Source organism: Cuculus canorus, chromosome 1 (genome assembly GCF_017976375.1).
Source record: "Cuculus canorus isolate bCucCan1 chromosome 1, bCucCan1.pri, whole genome shotgun sequence".
Lineage (NCBI taxonomy): Eukaryota > Metazoa > Chordata > Aves > Cuculiformes > Cuculidae > Cuculus > Cuculus canorus.
This window is the reverse complement of record NC_071401.1, coordinates 39301286-39324302: the sequence shown is the minus strand read 5'-3', so window position 1 is coordinate 39324302 and position 23017 is coordinate 39301286. Positions and strand designations below refer to the sequence as shown.

General features: G+C 36.1%; 1 protein-coding gene across 6 annotated transcripts in view; it reads left to right on the top strand.

Moving 5' to 3' along the window:
- The window catches only part of PCDH9 (protocadherin 9), a 685822-nt gene that overhangs the window by 171643 nt on the left and 491162 nt on the right, over positions 1–23017 (top strand). The window contains exon 3 of one of the 6 annotated variants that reach the window (XM_054072421.1): positions 3712–5079. The exons of the other annotated variants lie outside the window; for them this stretch is intronic. Coding sequence (XP_053928396.1) covers positions 3712–3732 — 21 coding nt within the window. The 3' untranslated portion in view covers positions 3733–5079. Of the gene's footprint in view, positions 1–3711; positions 5080–23017 lie in introns of those variants that run through there. 6 annotated transcript variants of the gene reach the window in all.

Sequence of the window (23017 nt, the reverse complement as noted above, 5' to 3'; positions counted from 1 at the left end):
TAATGTTATTGTGAGAAACCTAATTTTGCATAACCATAATGAAATATTTTATCTTTTATTTTAATTGTTGGCTGACATTTATGCTTCTTTGCCAAGAAAGGAACAGTAAATTAGTTTGAATAGTTTTCAGTAATTGTGTAGACTTTTCATATGAAAATAATATTTCACTTCAGGCCATGCTTTTTAACTGATGACAAAATTTAGAACAGATGATTGGACTTAGAAAAGTAAGCTGGTGGACCTGAAAAGATAGCATGGACATGTAGGTGAAAATATTTTGTTGCAAAATAATGATCATTTAGCTGTTCCTGAGGTGATGTTTTGCTACTTCTTTGACAATATGAAAAAATAAAGTAAGAAACTCACTTTAAACTAAGTGGTTATTAGTAAAAATAAAAAGGCCAAAATGTGGCTGGAAATACAGTATTTATGCATTATTAGAGTATATCTTTTGCCTTTGTGTAGTACTTAACCAAAAAAAAAAAAAAAATACAATACACTCTTTTCCCAGTAGGTGGCTTTCAAATTAAAGGTATTTCATTGTTTCATGTTTGTGGAACTGCTATCAATGAGAATTAAGTCTTAATAAAAATTTAAGAGGTGAAGAACAATACAATATCTCGAGCTCATGTTTGTAAATTCTCACAGGCTGGAAATACCTCTGATATTCCTGTGAGACCAGCAGTATTCATACTTTTCATTATCGCACATAATATAGGAACATTTCTTCTAGGCTTTTAAAATTAAATTCCTTGTTGTTGCTAACCAGCTCCTTGTCTTTTGCTATTGAACATTGTATTACAATAGCATATTTATGCCAGAGTGTGTTCAGTGCATATCCTGTGGACTGGATTCAGCCTAAAACCAGTCTTTCAGATGAACTGTAAACCTTCAGACACTTCTAAACCATATGGTGAGTGCAATGGGGATGTCTCAAAAGATAACACTGACAAAAATGTGTAATCCACTTAGTGTTTTGTAGCATTGTTCAGGATATACCAGCTCAAGATGGGAAAGGTAGAACATAATTTTTTTTTATGTTTCTTTAATATTTTTTCCTGGAAAAAAAAGGAGAAAATAATCATAGGACTACATCTGATTAGTGAAGCATGCACCTGAAAATTGAGAAAATATACGATACCAAAGCAGAGTCATAGAATCATAGAACAGCTCAGGTTGGAAAGGAATTCCAAAGATAATCTATTCCAATGTTTTTTTTTGGTTTGTTATTTTTTTTTTGTTGAGAAGGGGAGCTTGATGAGATTATTTAGCACCCTGTCCAATTGCATCTTGAAAACTTCCAGTGATGCAGATTGTTGAGGAAGGAGACAAAGCACACCATATCTTTCTTTGTAATAACTAATCACATCTTAGCTCAACGGGGACTGCCCATCTTCTCTCAATTTTTATTCCTGGGTCAGGTCACTTCATGGTCTCTTTGCACAGTCCATTTCATAAGCACTGTCTGAGTTCAGCTGCTCTTCAAGGCGATTGCATCCCTCCAGCATTTTGTTCATCCAGCTAGACTGCTATAATTGTAGTTGCTCTATGTGCCCCCACCCTCAATATATTCACTTATTTTCTAGTTATCCTAAAACCCGCGCAGAACTTCCCAGATTTTGTGCTGGGTACATATCAGGTGAAAGCAACAGTAGCAGATAATTGAGCCTCTACAAAGGTACCAACATGGTTTATCTCCTTGCTCTCTGGTTTAATGACTTCTGTTGAATGAGGCCTCTAACAAGTCAGTTGAATATGAATCTTTGGAAATTGTAGGTAGTTTCAATGCCATATGATTAAATTGGCTTTTAGTATAATACCAGTAATAATAGACTACTGCCATTTTCCTCCAAACCTTCTAACAAATACTCAAAACTCTTCAAGGTTTTCTCACCTTCCATTCTCCCCTGCCCTGATACTAAGATAATAGCAAATGGGTCAGAATAGTGATCCTTTAATACAAAATAGTGATCCATTAATACAGTCTCCTTCTAAGACTTCCCCAATGTCTCAATAGAAAATGCAAACAAAACAAGCAAAGCAAAGAACAAAATAATCAAATTGCCATATGGGAAAATCCACTTTCAAGGAATTTTACTCCAAATTAATTTTAAACATAATGTCTTTTAAATCATGAAACGTGACACATAACCTCTCTTTCAAAACTTTTTAATGTTTAATCTGTGTAAGATTCCCAAGAATATCAAGAGATCTAGATGCAAAGTCCTTCTTTGAATCTTGGTAAGGTCTTGACATCAGTGACATTCTGTGGCATTGAGTTCCATAATCTAATTATGTACTGCATTAAAAAGTATGTCCTTTTATCAGATGTGGGGCTGCTGCTTTTCACTTTCACTTAGTGTCCTTTTGTTCTTGAATTATGTGATGCAGGACTACAGAAGCTCCTGATCTATTTTGTCTTTGCCACTTACCATTTCTATACTTTCATCATATCCCTCCTTATTCATCTTTTTTTTCTAAGGTTAACAATTCCAATTTTTTTGAGTCTTTTCATATAAAGGCTTCTTTTTATGCCTAATTATCACAATCACTCTTCTCTGAATACTTTCTAATTCAATAATATCTTTCTTCATGATGGGCCGACCAGTACTTCACACTATTCCGGAGGAGGGAAAATTATTGATTCATATAATGACATTATATTTTCTTTCTTACTCCCCAACTCATTCCTTATGCATCTTAACATTTTCCTTGCTTTTTTTGACTGCAGCTGCACATTGAGCAGGGCTCTTCATTGAGCTGTCTGCAGTGAGGCCCAGGTGTTTTTTTCTGAGTTGGCACTCTTAATTCAGATCTCTGGTAAAATGAATGATTTGTTGCATATATTTTTTTTTTCACCAGTATGCATTACATTGCATTTAGATAAATGATTTTCACCTCTTCTAAGATGGCCCATCCATCTAGCTTGGTCACTCACTTCTGAAGTTTCTTGTTTCCTTCAGACTTTGTTAACAGAATATTTTTGTATTATCTGCAAATTTTGCCACATTGCTGCTCACTCATTTTTTTTTTCAGATTCGTTAATATATTTTGAACACCTGGTAGTTGTATGATGTCTTGAAGCACCCTGCTGTTAACTTTCTCCTGTAATGAAAATTGACAATATATATGCATTTTTTAATCTTTGAGAACAGTTCTGCTTCATATTGCATCTTACACCAAAATGACTTAGTCTCTGACTGAGATGGAGACTGAGTTAAGTCTCTTGAGAGGAATGTGGTTCTTGCCACATTTATTCAGTTACTCTAACACGGTTAAGGGCTGATACCTTCACAATTAAAGTTAAATCTTTGAGAGACTACTATGGTCTTTGAGACCATAAGTATGGAAGTTATGGCCAGAGGACAGAAAAATAGTTAATTCATTCAGTATGTTTGGAAGGTGCATTCAAAATTCACACGAAAGCAAGCTTTTAGCATAGAAGTTCTTAATACTGTCTTAGTGATGATCCTAAAATACTACTTCTTACACCTAAGACTGTGAAAATAAGGACTCTAGTGATAAGGTCTAGGCAGCTGCTAATGTTCCAGACTTTCTTTCAAAATGTGATACGAACCACGATATTTTAACATTTGGAATCCCCAAAATTCTAACGGAAAAGGGGAAAGGCAAACAGATTTTGAGGCTTTGTGTGTCCTGACATCCCATAGGTCTGCTTATTTCCTGGTATCTCTCTCTCTTTCTCTTAAGTGTTCCCCATCCTCTCCCTGAGAGAGTCTATGTCTGCTTCATCTACCCTGACTGGCTACAGTATGCTACAGACTCCACCACCTTTCTTCACAAAGAAGATTGCTTGCACAGAGGAAGGCTCCTCAGACTGCTTGGGACACCTTATACAGATGCATGCCACTGCCTTGAATTCAGAACGGACACTAAAAGAGATCCTGAACATACTGGTGGAAATGTGATCAGTCACCTGCAACTCAGATCCTACCTGTTTGGTAAAGGAACTATAAGGACAACTAGAACTTCTCGAGACAATGCCAAAGATTTAACTGAAGGAAATACAGTATTTTCCATACCATAGCTCACCCAACCCTAAACCAAACTGTTTTGGGTGGAATGGAGGTTGACTACAGGTATCAAGCTTTTCTTTTCTGAATAAGCCTATTAAAATGGTAGTAACCTCTCTACAACTAGTATTAGAGCCTAATAACAGTTGAGGGCAGAATATGGAATATAATCTATGGCTATATGTGGACCAATTATGCATACGTATATATATGCACACATATATATCTGTGTCTGTATATGAGTATATACTAGATATATTATTTTTCCTTGAGCAAGCTATTTTCATATAGTCAAATATAGGATGCTGAATTATAAGAGAGTAACAGTAAAACTTGCTACCATATCCTTTTTTTCATGCATAGCAACACAAAAATTATCAGTACAATATAGCACAATCAAAAATATAAGTAGATTTTCTTGTTTGAAGGAAGAATAGGAAGAAAACTTGGTGCTCTCCACTTAATTTTTCAAGGTTCTAAAATCCCACAGTGCATGTGCAGCATAAGTGGAAGGGGTAGAGCATAAATTATATAGTCACACCTATTAATAAGTGTAATATTAATGACAGTTTTGTATCAAATATAAGAACAGAAACTATATCATGTGCCATTTAGTTAATTTAGAGGAAAAAGAAAAAATGCCAAAAATATGATCCCATTGCAATGAACAGTTCAAAGGTGGATGCTTTTTACAATATATTTGCAAAACAAGCAGCAACAGAATAAAAAGTTAGATGTGTCTTAAGTGATTGAAGGCTGAGTTTTGCTGAAACAATGCATATGGAAAACACTGAGAATACTGTACCTGCTGCTGGCTTTATACCGAAAATATCCCCAATTTAAATTTGTTGTGGGTTAATACATCTCTTGAAATGTGTGTGTATTCAGCTAGTATTAGCAGATAAACATATGCCTTTCTAATGGTGCATTGCTATTTAGGAGAATATCACAGAATACTTTTCAACATCTCTGGGAGGCTGTCGCTCATTAAATGAAGCCTGTACCCACTATTTTTCATGTAAACCCACTATGGTAAGATGTATCCATAAATAAAAATTAAAACACTTGCTGAAATTAATCTGTATCCTGGTAATATTCCCATGTAGAATCGGCACTTTTTTTTTACAGGATTTTTTTATTTTTCTCTGGAACCTACATCAAAATTAATGTGAACCTAGAAAAGATTTATCAGTGCTGTTCAGTCCAGCTTCTTTCTTAAAAGGCTGCACATCCACCTATGTTCCCCAGACTTTACTAGAATTTCAGAAACCATGAGAGATGCCTCATTTTTCAAATGAAATGTTTTAATAATTTCTCTCCCTCTATCCTGGTAGTCCCTGATAATGACTTCTTGGGGAGTGATGTGAATGGTTGTAATTTTAACACTCAATAAGTGAAGCAACACAGTGTGAACAAACTGTGAAGGACTGTATTGGTTTACATACCTTTTTGTTTGGAAAGTCCTGTTTCATGTCCCTAATTCTGCTTAAAACCCATCAGCTTTCAGTCGTGGGAGTTTCAGTAACTATTGGGAGCAAGCGTGGGCGCTGCTTTTAGTACCTTTGCATTTCAGCTTCATAGAAACCGTAAAATCGTTATGATCTTTTTTCTTTAGGCTAAGCAAACTAATAGAATGTTGAGGCACAAAGGTAATCTCTCTGAATTGTAGTTGCTTTTTTTTCTTCCTTTTTTTTTTTTTTTTTCCTGAGAATCACAGCTATAAAAAAGTATCTATGTAAGATCCTTACTCAGCTATCCTACACTTAATCAAGAACTGGGTCAATGTATTTTTGCTGCACTTACTGGGGATTTTGCACGTATGTGCAATCACAAAGATATAAATATATGCAATTGTTATGTTCAGTTCTTAAAAACTCACTTAAAGTTAAAATTTGTATCAGTAAATATCAATAGGAATTTTTTTTTTTCCTGCAGTGGAACTCAGTTTTCATCCAAATATGACAAAGATATGGTAGAAAAGCTATTTTTTCTGAATCTATTATGGTTCAATTTTTTTTTTTTTTTTTTAATGGCACTCTATTTTTCAAAGACATTGATTTTTTTTCCAGGCACTTTTAATTATACTTGTGTATGTAAGACAAACGGTGATCCTCAAACCATCTAGTCAAAACTCTCAGAGCAGAACTAAATATCGTTCCAAGAAGGAAGCAGCTGAAGACACTAAAGCTAGGTGGACAGACACATTAATTATTACATTAACTTCAAATGTTTTTTTTTTTTTTAATACCAATTCCATCTTGAGGAATGGAGAATCTATCAAATAGTGTATATGAATCAGGTATATGATGGGTAATGTACAAAATATCATATCATTTATCTGTACCAGAAGAAAAGACTCTTCAAGATGAATATCACTAAAAGATACTTCTATATCTTCCTACTAACAAACACAGATTTTGCAAGATACTTAGGTCTCGCCTGTGCACAAGATGTGCATATCCTGTTCATCCATATTAAGTATCTTTTTAAGTCTATTAGTGTATCGTTAGCAAAATGTAAACATCAGCAGATGTGAATGTTGTCCATCCCTAGAGTGGGTTGCATTTTGCAAGCATAACTATCAGATTGCTTCCTTTGAATTTTCCTAATTGATATGGAACCAAGGGCTGATTCAGTGGAAATATTTAATCCTTTACTATAAAAATTAAATATAGTACTGCAAATTATTGTGATATATCCCTAAGCTATTGCTGACCATTCATTGTAAAACTATACCAAAGAAGATAATCATTACAATTTAAAATATTCTAGTCTGAAGATATCAATGTATCTACCTCTGTAGTTTTGTACAAAGGATGCTTCCCTATAAATAACATCTTTCTTTAAAATGTGTGGTTTTCATGTGTAATTTAATAGAACTTAGCTTTCCTGTCATTTAATAGCAATGGTAATTGTCATAGCTTCAGTCTCTAATTTCTTTTTAATTGTTCATCTAGTTTTTGTTTAATTTCAGATCTCACTGATTTTGAACAGTGAAAACAGATTAGCCTTTACCATTTAGGTTCTATTTCATATTCCATTAGGCAGGTAGAGCACAGTGCCACTCATTAAATAGTAAGTTAGGTTTATAGAAAGGGAAAAATAATAATAAAAAAAAAGAAAAATCAAAATAACAAAGAAATAAAAGTTGGTACTTTTTTCCTAAAAATGTAGAAATATGTCAATTCAAATAGCTTATTAAAAAAACCCCAATGTGTATACTCAAGACACTGGAATATTTTGTCAGACTTATTTTAGGAAAGCAATTTGAAGATTCAGAATACAGCCAGAAGTGTTGATAATAGTGTCAGTGCTACATCATAGCTTGCTATTGCACAATTAATTTTTTTCTCACCAAGAGATAATAAATATGCCAAAGTACTTAATTTACAAGGATGACGATTTGTAAAGAAGCATTTTAATCCTAACTATTAATAAATACATAAATAAATACATAAATAAATACATAAATAAATACATAAATAATGAGTAGTAGTTTGTTTGCATGCAAAAATCTCAGAACTGTCTTGTAAGTTTTAGCCAAATTTGTCCATAACATTAACTGAGGAATGTGAGGTTTAAAATAGTGTATGTTATATAAGTTCGTCCCACCTCCCAGGAATTGGTAAATCCAAATAAGTGGCCCTGTCATTATGACTGTCAGTCTGCATGCCTTTATACAGATTCAATTTAAAATATCTCTTGTACTTAAAACCTGCTTAGATAAATTGTGCAGCTTTCCATATCCTTGTGGTTCTGCCTAGGTGGTCAATTCCTAGTAATTACCAGGGTGGAAAGCAAATCTGATTAGGAAGGAAAAACGAGTTGTGTTGGGTAAAACTAATTCCACTAATTTTAATTAAAATTTTGATAAATAGGAACTAATAGTAATTGCTAAATGTACTTTGTGGGTTGTTTTTTTTTTTTTTTTGGTAAATTTAGAGAACTATGCATAGAAAGGCCTTACTTCTTTCAAAATAGTTATTTTATGCCTGTGTTAACTGAACATTTTCCTGCGATTTTTAAATTGATGGTTGGTCCTTATATTATAATGTTATAATCCCATTGTCTTTTCCCTACCATTAGTACACAGCACACTGCTTTTTTATGCTTCAGACAGTCTGTATTAAGCTATACATTCTTTTTTCTTCTTGACTCTATATGTTTTGTCTACATTTTACACATTCATTTTTCAACAGAGGCAGAAAAAAAGATTTTCTTTTTGAAAGAAAAAAAGATTTTCTTTTTTTCTTACTCATCACCTTGTCACATTTAACATTCTTTAACTAAATAAGTTGATAGTTGATACATATGTTGAGTATGGCTTGGTTGAAGAGGAGGCTTTCAGAAGATGATCTTGAATACCTGGCTTGCAGCTCCCAATATGTTGAACTGGGATGCCCAGTTTAAAGCTGGCGTAACTAATTGCGATATTCCATATATAACAGATACTTTAAACATTAAATCCTGATGTAAAAGAAACTCAGTAAATTCTTAGATTACTTAATTTGTATGAGAGAGACGATAAACTAAACAAAATCAACGATATATCAGGAAATCATTCAGACATTTACAGTGTAAGCTTTCCCGCGTCCCAAGAAAGCAAAAGAAAAGTACGTCATTAGTGCACTTACTTGCTTCTCATCTTGAGACGTATCAAAGTAGTTGCCAATGGAATATTTGTGTTGAGCCAATAAGGAATCCAGTGTTAAGCAAAATGTATGATCTTTGTGCCCTTGGTAACAGTTGTGTTTAGCACAACACAAAATGTGTTGCTCTAATCATTGATCTAATTGACACCTTTGTTGACAGTCTCAGAAGAAAGGTCAAGACGTGATTAGGCAAGGGACTGATGTACTGTCTTACTTACAGCTGCAGCCTCCTTGGCTGAACACTGCAATTCACTGAGCAGCCACGTGCTTTTAAAATTCTGCTAATGTTTTAGCCAATTCCATGGGTAAATACCATATGCATTTAATCTTCGTTATCTTCTTTTCTATTATGCTTTCCTACTGAGAGTGTACTTACTGTGTTAAATCTAGGTGAGAGAAAATGAAAGCGAGGTGCTAAGCTACTGAAAAAATATCTGCAACCCAATCACTTCAGAAATTCACTTACTGTTGACAGGCAATGTTTTATACGGTAGGCCTATCTACTTTGGGTGTTTGAAGAAAGGACATATTAGAACACCTATGTTTAAAAATGTCTATTCTATGTATAGTCATATTCTGTGAGGTAGGCACTCTTAGAGGGTGAATCAGAGCCCTAAATTAGTTGACTAAAGTTAGACAGTGTGAATACCTCCCACAGCAGCAATATGTTGCAGAGGGACAGAAAAGAGATAAGTGAGGGGAGAAAGGGAGGAATGGAGTCATAAAGGACTATAAGTGAAGTAAGTCTACAGTGAACTTTAGAAACTGTTAGAAATGAATAGAAAGCTGAGCTTGGTTTTGTTTTTTTTTTTACAAAAAGGAGATCAGTTTGCTTGGTATAGCACATACTCCAAACTGAATAGCATCTTCATAGGTAACCATAACGATAGTGCAGGTATGACACCTTCAACTGTGAATATCTGTACATACATTTGTTATATTTGTATTACAATTGTTCCTGGAATCTCCAGTCAATACTGGGGGACTAGAGTAGGTGTATAAATAATTCCTACTTCAAAGAGCTTACAAGAAAATTAGAATTCATAGGGGAAGAATAGAAAGACAAAGAAAGGGAAGAAAGAAGAATGAAATTACCTGACCAAAGTCACCAAGGATAATAATTCCTTCTTACTATAAAATGAACTGTAATCTATAATCCCCACAATTTCTGTGTGTGAAAACATTTATAACTCACACGGCTTTTGGGAATTCATTTGGTTAAAAAAAACATTTATGTTTAGTAAAAGAGTATAAAAAATATTATTCCTGCAAGTAATGGAACCACAGTAAATAGTCTCATTTATGTTCATAAGGGTTGGGAAAAGCTCTTGAAAACTTAGTTCTTTCGCAGCACTTATGGCTTTTCTGGTTTTGATTAAAATAATTCATTTGGGTTGTAGAACCATTTTAAAGAGAAATCAGGAATTCTGCATTCATCTGTCTATAAATTTATTAGCTCATTAGTCACTGCACAAGTGGATTGCAAATCTCAATATTTCATCTTCAAAACCAAGGGTTACTAAAGGACAGACATCGTACATGTCACAGCCTTTCAAAATTTCCATTTTGAGGTCCTTGCAGTTTAATGGGATTGCCAAGGAGCTTTGCAGTCATACACAGACAAATATGCACACACACACTACTGCTTTGTATCTATCCGTTTACCTATCTACCTACCCATCTGTAATTTTATATTGCATGAAATAAAAACATTGGACAAGTAATCATCTATGGGTATATATATTATAAATTCTCTGTTAGATACTATTGTGTGCCTTATAAAAGAAGCATTGTGATTTGAGGAGAAATGGGAAAGAAGCACAAATTCTTCTGTCAAAATTGGTAGAGCCGTTGTTTCATTTGCTCTTCTTTTTGATGAATTTTGTTGACTCATTGTGAATTGGCTCAGTTGATAAGGTTTTGAAAGTTTATATCCTTGGTGTTAGTAAAGCTTATATGCAAGTTATAAGTTACAGAATCACAGAATCACTAGGTTGGAAAAAAACATTCTTATCAAGCACTAAACCATGCCCCCAAGCATCTCATCCACCCATATTTTAAACACCTCCAGGGTTTGTGACTCAACCACCTCCCTGGGCAGCCTGTTCCAGAGCCCAATGACCCTTTCTGTAAAAATTTCTTTTCTGATGTCCAGCCTGAACCTACCCTGGCACAGCTTGAGGCCATTGCCTCTTGTCCTGTCTCCTGTCACCTGGGAGAAGAGGCCAACACCCTCCTCAGTATAACCTCCTTTCAGATACTTGTAGAGAGCAATAAGGTCTCCCCTCAGCCTCCTCTTCTCAAGGCTAAACAATCCCAGTTCCCTCAGCCACCTCTCATAAGACTTGTTCTCCAGCCCCTTCACCAGCTTCGTTACTCTTCTCTGGACATGCTCCAGAGCCTCAACATCCTTCTTGTAGCGAGGAGCCCAGAACTGAACACAGTATTTGAGGTGCAGTCTCACCAGTGCTGAGTACAGAAGCAGAATAACCTCCCTGGACCTGCTGGTCACACCGTTTCTGATACAAGCCAAGATGCCATTGGCCTTTTTGGCCACCTGCACACACTGCTGGCTCATGTTCAGTTGCTGTCAACCAACACCCCCAGGTCCTTCTCCTCCAGGCAGCTTTCTAGCCAGACTTCTCCTAGTCTGCAGCACTGCATAGGGTTGTTATGCCCCAAGTGCAGGACCCGGCATTTGGCCTTGTTAAACCTCACACCATTGGTCTCAGAAGTTGTAGAGTCAAGGTTTACCATGTGTAAATACTGATAGTACAGATAGTCTAATATCAATCTGTATCTAGTGGCTACTTTTACAAAGTACACCATATTGGAATAGAGCAATACATCCTTGATGATGTGTAGATTTCCTGATTTGCATCATATTTTAGATTTGAGGTTAGGTTTGGCCTTGGCCAGCTGTTGTAAACATGATACTACTGTATATGTTTTATTTTGGATCAAATTGAGTATCCCGTGCCAGTTCTTGTAAGTCTGTTTGATCTTACTCAACAGAAGGCTTCAGCTAGATACCTGTTTGCTAAGAGAGAAGTGTGAATTTGAGCTCGCATTCTTTTATTTGTTAACAGGCAAGAAAAATATTTAGGCAACTTACCTTCTGCGTGAAGATATTGCTGTAAATCTATATGACTACTTATCCTTTTCAGCAAAAATATATATCTTTTGGTTGCCTACAGAAACAGCATAGGCTGAATTTGATATCTGGTGGTTATTGTTTTCATTAGACAGGCTCATAAATTTTCCCTCGTAATGCAGAGAAAGTGAACTAACACATGTTGCAGTGTCACATATTTTCCTACGTGAACTTTATAAGTATTGAATACTGAGATTTTTATAGTTCCAGAAAAGATGCTAAATGTTTAAGCGCTAGAAAAAAAGATTAAGATTTACTTATTATTGTAACCATCACTTTGTAGTCCTTCCCCTTCCTCAATTCCATAACTTTTTTGACATTTTAATATAGGGTATTCAGATGTGTTGGGTTGAGAGTGTATTCTTGGGTAACAACTGTTGCAATCAGTCACTGTTTCCTTTGTTATGGAGTAAAAAGATAAGCCCTTTCATTTCACGAACATCAAATTTCTCTTCACTCTGGAGCAGTAGCCAGACACTACAAATGTATCTGTAGCACTGGATCTGTGGCCATGCAAATGTCCAAGTCAGGGAGCATATTCCCAACAGGATGCAAATTTCATATTTTGACAACATCTGCCATATCCTTCTTCTCAGTGTCCTGATAATCCTGGAAAGGAAATCAGGGCACATGGACTGAGCAGAAGATGGAGTTATGTTCCAAGAGGGTAAGTTTAGATGCAGCTGGAACATTTTTGAGCTAAATATGATATGCTTTATTTTCTGCTCTCTTATAGCATGCGTACTAAAGATACTTATCTGCTTGCTTGTGTACATGCTGACTCTTGTTTAAAAGTGTTAAAATTTTTATATGCCTGAGTTACAAAGCAGAGCACCTAAAAATGAAGTAAAAATGCAGTAGTATCTTAGAAACTGCTAAAGCAACTGGTTTCCCTTGGCTGATGAAACTGTATCTAAAAGAATTTCTGTCGAAAAAACGTCCTTTAAAACTGAGTCTATCTTCCTTCCCACCAACAAATGTGATTTAGTGGCAAAATATAAAGAAGAAAACCAGAAGAACGCTACTTGTTATGAAACAATTAAAAACTCCTTGTAGTTTAACCCTCGCAGGCAGCACAGCCCTGCACAGCCACTTGCTCATTCCTGCACTGTGGGATGAGGAATAAGGAAGTGAATCAGAAGGGTTAAAATGCAAAGAGTCATGGGTGGAGAGAAAGGTATTTTAATAGGTAAACCAAAAGCCATGCATGCAAGCAAAGCAAAAAAAAAAAAAAAATAAAAAAAATCACTCACTACTTCCCATGTGCATGCAGGTTTTCAGCCGTCTCCAGGAAATTAGGGTTCCAACAGGTATAACAGTTACTTGGGAGGAGAAACATTGTGACTACAAACAGGTTTCCCTTTTATTTTCTTTACTCAGCTTTTATTACTAAGCATGCAATGGAATATGGTCTGGAATACCCCTTTGGCCAATCGGGTCAGTTCTCACAACTGTGTCCCCTCCCAATTTCTTGTGCATCCCAGCCTACTTGCTGGCAGGACAGCATGAGAAACAGAAAATGCTTTGTGGATGTGCAACCACTGCTCAGAAATTATGAAAATATCTAGGCCAGCAGTGTGCACAGGTGGTCACGAAGGCCAATAGCACACTGGCTTGTATCAGAAATAGTGTGGCCAGCAGGACTATAGAAGTGATTGCTCCGCTGTACTCAGTGCTGGTGAGGCTGCACCTGAAATATTATGTTGAGTTTTGGGCCCCTTACTGCAAGAAAGACACTGAGCTGCTGGAGCACATGCAAAGAAGGACAACAGGACAATGAAGCTCATGAAGAGTCTGGAGCACAGGTCTTATGAGGAATAATTGAGGGAACTGGTGTTGTTTAATGTGGAGGAGGCTGAGGGTAGACCTCATCACTCTTTACAACTACCTGAAAGGACGTTGTAGTAAGGTGGATGTAAGTCTCTTCCCAAAGTAACAAGTGACAGGATGAGGGAAAGTGGCCTCAAGTTGTGCCACAGAGGTTTAGATAGGATATTAGGAAAATTTACTGGAAGGGTAGTCAAGCATTGGGATAGGCTGCCCGGGGAAGTGGTTGAATCATCATCACTGTAGATGTCTAAAAGGTATGTAGATGTGGTGGTGGTTAGAAACATGATTTACTGATGGAATTGACAGTGCTACATTAAGGGTTGAACTTTATGGTTTACAGGTCTTTTCCAACTTAAGTGATTCTGTGTTATCAACACTGATTTAATCACACATCAAAAACATAGCACCATAGAGGCTACTATGAAGAAAATCAACACTATCCTAGCAGTACAAAACTAAACTACAAAAGCAGTACAAAACTAAACTTCAATACGTTATTAATCTAATTTACTTGTTTAACCTTAACCCTTTGTATTCTTCATATAAGTATATACTGCATATTAGTTTCAAATCCAGCTTCAGTTCTGGGATCCAGGGCTGTATACTTCAGGAAAGCCCACTAACATCTACTCATTCCAGCCCTCATGGAATGAAAGAGAAAAAAAGGCATTTCTTTTTCATACCTTTTCCTTCATATTTTGAATAAAAAAAAAAAATCTCCATATAAATATTCAATTTCTTTTATAAATTATGACTACTCATATGGACTATAACATATTTCCTTGCCTTCCAGATAGCATTTTTTTCAGTATAGCTCAGCTTTGAGGTTTTGTTACTTTTTACTTCTAGCAAGTTCATCTCACTGCTTATGTTACCATGAAACCCTGTATGTATGTGAAGTCACATTTCATTTTTGATAAACAGAGTCCTAATTTCCTCTCTCATCAGATGTAGAACTCATAAGTAGGGTGACAAGTGTCGTGTAGTTAGATCAAAAATATCATGTATTTGGAACTTATAAGCACAATCGTGCACTTTGTTTTGTTATTCACTTTCCTTTATGTTGTTTACATGCTGGGAATTTGCTTCCTGACTTTCTAGAAAAACGCCAGACTCAAAGGACGTTTCACGGTCCTCTTTCTTTTTACCTTCTTGTTCAAATGCTCTTGTGCATTCAGCAGGAGGATGCCAGCTGCATGAATTCAAGAAGCACAGACTGCAGGAGAAGATGGTTTTAGCATAACTCACTGCTGCCTGTGTTTTAGCGTGTTGCTTATTGGACCCTGTTGTTCTTATACTGGCTAACAGCGTAACATGCGGCAATCTGAGATGGATAGGTATTGAAGACCAACATTTTAGAGTTCCGGGGGAAAAAAAAAGCATGCTAAGTGTATTTTTATTATTCAACGATGAGTGTGGGAAGGTGACTTTTCTTTCAGTTTTTACAGTCATTTACAACCTTTTAGTTTAGTGTCTGTGGAAACATACACTACAGCTCTATTATGCCGTAAAAGCCGTTCATTGCTTGAGTGGTACTGTTGAGCTGTCCTGCCTTATGTAAGCTAAATGTTTTCAAAATAGAGCTGCATGTGGAAATTTTAGGATGACTCTGGAGGGATGTGCCAGGGCAGAGGCATATTGGATTTGACTAAGGAACTTTTAACCATTTTCCTAGCCAAATCATGTATTACTAATGACAGCAGTTCTACAAGGAAACACAAGTGAAGATGCTGTAGATAACTGCAGAGGAGGAAGAGAATATATCATCTCCCTGCCTTTTGTTTTCAAAGCCTAGCATTAGAAAATTAAAGGATAGGAGAAAAATAAATTATTAATATTGCTCATGAAATTTTAAATATACAAACGGATCCTGAAGTGTAGTAGCAGGAGGGTGATAAACCCACACCCTTTCCACGTTTTTTCAGTAGTGGACAAGTTCATGCAACAGCACTCAAGCACAGCTTCTTACTGCAGGTGCTTTTCTCATTTTGAGAGTTCACTGCCCTTGTTTTGTTAGCCTCAGCATTTTGAAAGTGTTGGCTCACCCACAGTGCTTGCAAATATATCACTGCCCATGCTGCCTTTGCTCTTTGTATTTACTGGTGTCTTATGCTTCAGGGTTTCTGATGCCCTTGAGAAGCTATGACCATTTTTTACATCTGAAAGAGTGCCAATTCATTTATTAAGACAGAGTCTGTGAGGCCTGGATAAATTTATTCTATCTAGCATTTAATAAAACATTAAATTAAAAATGTGACTTATGCTGTGACACACTCAGCGTTACCCTTCCAAGGTTTATATTTGAGTGTTGCAGGGCCCCATTCTCTACAAGGTAACATGCTATCAATCTAGCTCTGAGGTGACAAGGCCACTGATATTTTCCTGTGGTGGTTGTTTAATAATTAATTTTTCATTGCTGGTCTGTTCAATAAATAGATTGCAACATTTAGGACCAGTTGAATAGGTTTATAGATTCCTTATAAATTCCAATAATGATAATAGTTAATAAGAAAATAATGAATTTGCCCTCAAAGATACAAGATCAATCAAGCAAATTAAATCTGGCCTGCACCTAAGTTGTGGCTGCTAGGCTGGGGTTTTTCTGTTTCATTTGGTTTTTTTTTTTACTATAAAATGTACCCCGTGTGGATAAGCCTATCTGGTGATTTGTTGAATTTCTAAGTGTTTCACTTGTCATATTAATTTAAATCTTTAATCTGGGGACGTGGAAAGCATATAAAGTGGTGCATTAAATCAATATTATGTTGCAGACAATGTCTCTGAAGAGGTTGCTGTTGTGTAGGGGAATGCAATAATAGGAATAATAAAAAGAAATTGCATTTTGATCTTTCCACGTATTATTACAATGCTATTCAATCGTTTTAAGAAACACACAACTCTGCTTGTAAAGGCAATCCTTTACATAGTGCTTTGTCACATACTCAAAATGCAAAGTGAAAAAAAACCCAGTCCAGATGGGGAAGTCTTGTCAGTTACTATTAGGATATGAGAGCATCAACCCTATGAAGAGGGAGTCTGTTTCTTAACAGACATTTGCTTGGCATTTAAAATAGATGGTTGTTGGTCCCATTGGAGTTCCTGATAGTCAGAGATAACCTCATTAAGAAAGTTAATAAAGGAAGAAGGTACATTTGGTTTGTCTACTTGCTTTATGTCTCATCCAGGGCCTGAGTTTCCACTTATTTTCAAACTTTTCCGTATAATCACTTCAGTTGGTGTGATTCTGTTGTTTCACAGCCATCTTCTCAGCTCTTTATCATTGTACACACAGTACACTGGAAAGGGATTCAAAGTACTGTTATTCATTCCTGGCTCTGAACTATCCTACTGAGCATCCATTCACTTCATTATCCATTTCCTACATCTGTAAGATACCAATCAAGCTGATGACCTCAGTAAGACTTTTGGATTAAAAATGCTGAGTAAAAGCACATTAATTGAGATGCAAAACAATGGGAAATTGGGGTATCCATTTTTCTAGAATTTTAGGATCTGACTTAAGATTTTAACAGTTCTTTTTTTAAAGTAAGTCTGCTTAGGGAAGACCTTGCCAAAAATCTGTGATATAACCTAAAAAGCAAAGGAGTAAAAGCACTGCAACAACCACATCTATTATTATCTGTATTCTAAAGAAATCAGCCTTAGGAAAGGCTACATATCTAAGCAAACCCTTGGCAACCAATATCTCATGTGATAGATCAAGACATTTCTTTAGCCTTTCTTGTTCCTGTTATAAACCAAGGCTACCACCTCTCAAGCTTGCAGGCAAGGAAAAGACAGTGAGGAAGCAAGCAATCATTACCTGAGCAGCAGTTAGCTGTGACTGCTGCTCCACTTCATCTGCTGAACAACTTTTAGAGAAATCATAGGCTGGATACGCATAAGTAGATTGAAAAAAAGAAGAGAAGGGCTTGAGAAATGTATATACTGTGATTATTTCAGATTGAAAGATATGCAGCTGGAAAATTATCTTGGACTACTAAAGAGCAGAAATAGAGTGGCAGGATATTGCAGCAAAATGTAAGAGAAAAACTCGAGCATAGGGATATCATAAAATGATAAGAAAGCAGTGAAAGGCTGTTAAACCTCCATTGTAATAAAAGAATTATTTACCCTTGTTTAGTGGTGACTCCATGCATTTATGACAAGGTACTACTTGTCATTAATTGATACTACACTGTTTCTGGTTATGGTAGTATATGATTAGTACTAACAGTTAATGGTGATGCCTATCCTGAGAAAAGTAGCTACTTCATTACTATAGTCTGATCAAGTGCTACAAAACAGATTTGCTGTGCTGCAACCCACCAATGCTGCATGCCGCTATTGCCTTGTTTTCAAACTCGGGCACACAATGACTGCTTATCCTATAGTAAGATATCACTGCTGACCCATTTCTGCACACAGCAATTGTCAATTGGTAGCTGGCAGTGACTTTTTTCTCCCAATGGTGAATGGTCATCACTGAGAAGCAATTGGCACTGACCAGTGAATACAAATTGCACTTAGTGCACTCACCAGCAGTGTATATTCTGTGTAAGCTCTTCTTTTCGTGCAAGGAGCTGCTGAAAGCAGTTACTGCATCCTGCCAACTATAGGTCTCTAATTAGTTTCTGCAATGACTTTGTTATTCACAGTGGGTGATGAGCTGTGATAGTTTACTGGTGGAGTATGTAGTGAATTCAGGTAAGAAGCCTGGGGCTGAGGAAATAGGAAATGTAGTAGGAAAATCGGATTATTGTATCTAGAAGAGAATCGGGTAGCAATTTCTTAATTTATTTATTTTAATTTTATTTTTGGTAAGATTGAAGATGTTACAAACAAGCCAGTTAAGATTTTGAGATTGGAGGACAGAAGAAAAGAGGCAGAAAGAGGGCTTGCAACTCAGAAATCTCAGGCTGAAATTTTAAGTGGCTCACCCTTTCCTTTGCCTCTTGTGCTCTCACTTAGTGTAACAAATATCTTGATATCACAGTGACTGGAATCCACTTAATATTTATGCTCTTAAGACCAGTGCAATTTCAGCAAAGTCATTCCTGAAACGCAGTGAGAGATTCAAACTTGGTGCATGTGTGTATACAGAACAGTCACTAAATCCAAAGAAATGCTATTTTCTATAGGATGGAAGGAGCAGTGGTGGGTGGCTTGATTGAGGATAAGCATTCAGAATAGTTAAGATAACAAGATTTCTTTTTGATGTACAATGACTGCATAAAAAGTATAACAACAGCAAACCTATCAGATTGGAAATATTTATAGGAAAATCAGAACATTTAGTAACAATGCACTCTCCTGGAAATTGTAGGAAAAAAAAAATTGAATCTTACTGATGGCTGCATACGGGCACTTGGGAGAGCAGAGTAGTTTGTTTAGTGTTTCTTTTTTTTTACTTCAGCTTATGAGGTTAACAATAACATTGAATAATGTAGAATGATGTGTGCTAATGCTTGCATGAATTACTGGCCCTCTAAAATTTGTCCTGGTCCTACACAAGGCAGGCAGGCATGTATTACAGTATTTCTTATTATTGTTGATAATTTTACTTCATGAGTAAGACATCATTTTGTAACCGAAAATAAATTTTGAAGAGGGAATGATTAAGAAGTTGTAATTCCTTACCGGTTAGGACTGTAATGAAATAACTTAAGAAATCAACAAGGTGTGATTTTTATTTAAATTGTACACTCTGTTGATTTCCATTCCCTAAGTATGTAACACATATGTACAACTAAAATTAGCTCAATTGTAGTATGGTCACCTTTAACTTTCCTCTTAGAGCTAGCTATTTCAGTGAATCTGCAAGTGACAAATACCATTTCTTGTGCTTTGTCCAACACTTAGGTTTGTGCAGAAAACCTTTGCTACCACTGAGTGAGAGTCCTTTAGCCTATCCAAAGTACCTTTTTTTTAGTTTCCTTTCGTGCTCTCAGACTGATATAATATCCTAGTTAGTATTAATATTCATTCATTTAGGGTATGAGCTCTTATATCTCTCATTAAATATCTCCTATGTTTGGACATGCTATTTATAAGCCTGGGCTTGTAAACAAAGTATGGTGTGTGAGGTCTCAGTTCATTCTATTTTAAGTTTGTGTAAAATATCATTGCAGTTCTACAGCATTATAACATTTGAAAAATGCTGACTTGTTAAAGATAACCATTGCGTATTTTTGCAGGGAATGCTTTCAGAACATTTGTTTTTAGAAAAACATCAGGTTTTAGGCAGAAGAAATTGTTCTTCTAACTCCTTCTAAGTTATTTCTTCCATGTCAGAGCTACTTTCAGAGGACTCTGGAGGTGTTTAAATGCCTATATAATAAATGTCATAGGGGCTATTGGTGCCTCATGTGAAACATGGGGTCAACACAGCACTTTATTTTTCAAAAATAAATTTGCAAATAAAATGTAGCTGCTAGGTTCCTTGATTTTCGAGCCATGCTATGGAGGATCAGAGTGGTATTCCCTCAGGATCATTTTTTAACAGTAGACAGCATCAGAGGGAAATTTAGGGAAATACAGAAAGCTCCAAAATGGAAATTTAACAACCTTTCCACTGAGCATGTTTCTATCCAGTATTACTAGTAACAGGTTTATGCACTGAAATATGGGAGTTTATTTCCTTACAGAAAAGAACGTGTACTGTCCAGTGTGGCAGTTGATGGTCTTGTTACCCATACAAATATATAAACCACCTTTGAATCCTGCTGGGGTCTTTGCTTCAGTTATGTTTAAGGATTATGATAAAAACATGGTTCCTTACACCAACATTTTCTGCTCTTGGGAATGAGCTACTCATTATTATGAGAATATATTCACCGTGGTCTTCTGGCTGTGACAGACCTGATCAAACACCTTCCTACCAGACATTCCAGCCTCTCATTCCTTGGGATACAAATTATGTGCTTCTCTGTCTCAACTCTATTAATACTGTTTAGATACTAATGGACTGTTCTTGCGAAATTGAATTCATACTTGCTGACAGCTACCAGCTAAGGCTCGATTCAGTCAGTCATATAGATCGTTTATGGACCATGGACAGATTCAGGGCAATGCCTCTTCAAAAATAAGTAAGAAAATATGGTATGAACTCTCTATAAATTCACATCAGACTTATAACAGGTGGGTTGAAGTAAAAGTAATATAGAAAAAAGATGAGTCTACATTGCAGGAATATGCAGATTAATGAAGCAATAGGACAGAGGGCTAGATCCTCAGGGCGTTGTAAATCATCATCACTTAGCTTAAGTTACTGAAGCTGATTTATGACACCTGATTGATCCAGTAGCAAATCTTTAGTGATATGCTGGTGTTTTCTCCTGATAATGGAGCTGCAGGCCTTAGGGATGACAGTTGGTTCGTGGGGCAAGTTTGGAACAGAACACATAGGAAAGACAACATGAGTTTTTTACAGCATGTGGAGAATTGAAGACTGGAGAAGACCTTCTGGAGTTTCTATGTTCAGTTCCTTTTTACTGTTGCAAGCAATGACATCTTATCAGCCCATTCAATTTTTTATTCTTAGAAAGGAAGCGGTTAGTTGAGGCAGTATGATATTTTAAGCACAACTTTACTCTGAAAACAGATTGAATGGAACTTTATCATATGCTGCCCTCTGGTTTCTTTTATGATCACTTTTACATGTTTCATTTGAAGAAAGATATCTTTATATTAAAACGGGGTGTGTGTGTGGAGTTTTCTTTTGTTTTTGCTGTTTTCGTGTTGGATTTTTGGGGACTAGTGGTTTTTTATTCTTTTTTCTTCCCCTTCCCCTTCCACTTTCCCTCCCCCTCTGTCTTCCCTTTCTCTTTCCCCTTCCTTTCCCCTTCTCCTTCTTCATCTTTCCTATTGTTAACCCTGTAAAGCTGGGGGACCTGTGTAAGAACAAAGTGGATAGTCTTCTAGTTAATTTGTGTTTGATGATGTTAATAATATTTCCTTTTCAGAGCAAATTTTTGTGAATGTGTGCTGTGAATGTCCAGCACATCGCAGTCCACTGTGCTGTGTCTACTGAGAGAGGAATTTTCCTTGCTAGGTCTTTAGTGCTGGCAGAAATTTATGAAGCCAGAAGGACAACAGCTTGGCTTACAAGTAGCAGTCTGTAAGGACCAGATAGATTGAAAGACTGTCTATTGACTTGTAAATTCAAAACTTTTATAGCAAATCCTGTGACATACTGGGAATACAAAAGTTTATGCTGTTTATGAATGTTATCCACAGAATAGGATTAAACTTCAGGTGAACACAGGCTTTTCATGCAGAAGTTCTGAATAAAATCTGAAAACTTTTATTTAGCAATCAGGTGTAACGTCAGCTCCATAAACATTTGAAATTGTGTGTTGCTGGTTTTAGCCAGAGATTTTTACTTGCTTCAAGCAGTTTCTGGAGGAGTGCATATGTGATGAAGTGGTGTGTGTGTGTTTGTGTGTGTCAGGGATGAGAAACTAGAAGAGAAAGGAGAGCTTTTTTAATCTTCTAAAAATGCAGTCCCTGATATCTGATAGAGAAGATAGCATGGATAAGCATTTGATGTTCATTCCCTAAGCTCAACCTGTTTTATTTGAATTTATCAGTTTCCCTCTGTCCGGAGAAGAATGAAAATTAACATCTTGTTGAGAAGTGTTTTATGATATTTCTAGCTGTATATTTTTTCTTCTTCTCTAGCTTCAGAAGCCTCTAGGGTCTCTTTTTCTGATGTTTATCAAATTCAGTTAAGGTACCATCAAATCTTTGCAAAGCAATGTATACAGAAATTGACTGTTATGAGAGACTAATGAAAGTTATCAAACTTGTTGTCTTTCCAAACCCCGGTGTTCTTATTTTCCTGATCAAATACAGCATATTGAAAGCTGCTTTATTTATTCAACTAAATTGTTTTGAAACAATAACAGAAACAAAAGATTTCTGTGAGGTGTTTTGCTGGAAAACTATGTTTAACTCTTTCTAGGAAAACATTTGGTCTCCTGCAAAGGAATAATTATTAGCTTTTTGAAGTTTGGAGCTAAAGTATACTGACATAAAAGGCAGTATCCTTCTGGTAAACGGGTTGAATATTTCTGTATTTAACTGGTGAGTTTTGATGGGGGCATTTTGAGGAGGAGATTTTGGGGGGATTATTGTTTTTCTTTTAATACCAGGGCAAGGAATTCTAGTCATGAGGAAATTCATAGCACTAACTACTAAATCAAGAATTTAAGACAGGACATTGTCACATTCAGAAATAACATCACTTCAGACAATATTTTAAGTATCTGTAGGAGTGCATGTGTTCACTGGCTCAGTATTCCTGAGGGGGGTGCACCAGAGCAGATAAATCCATCTAAGTATTT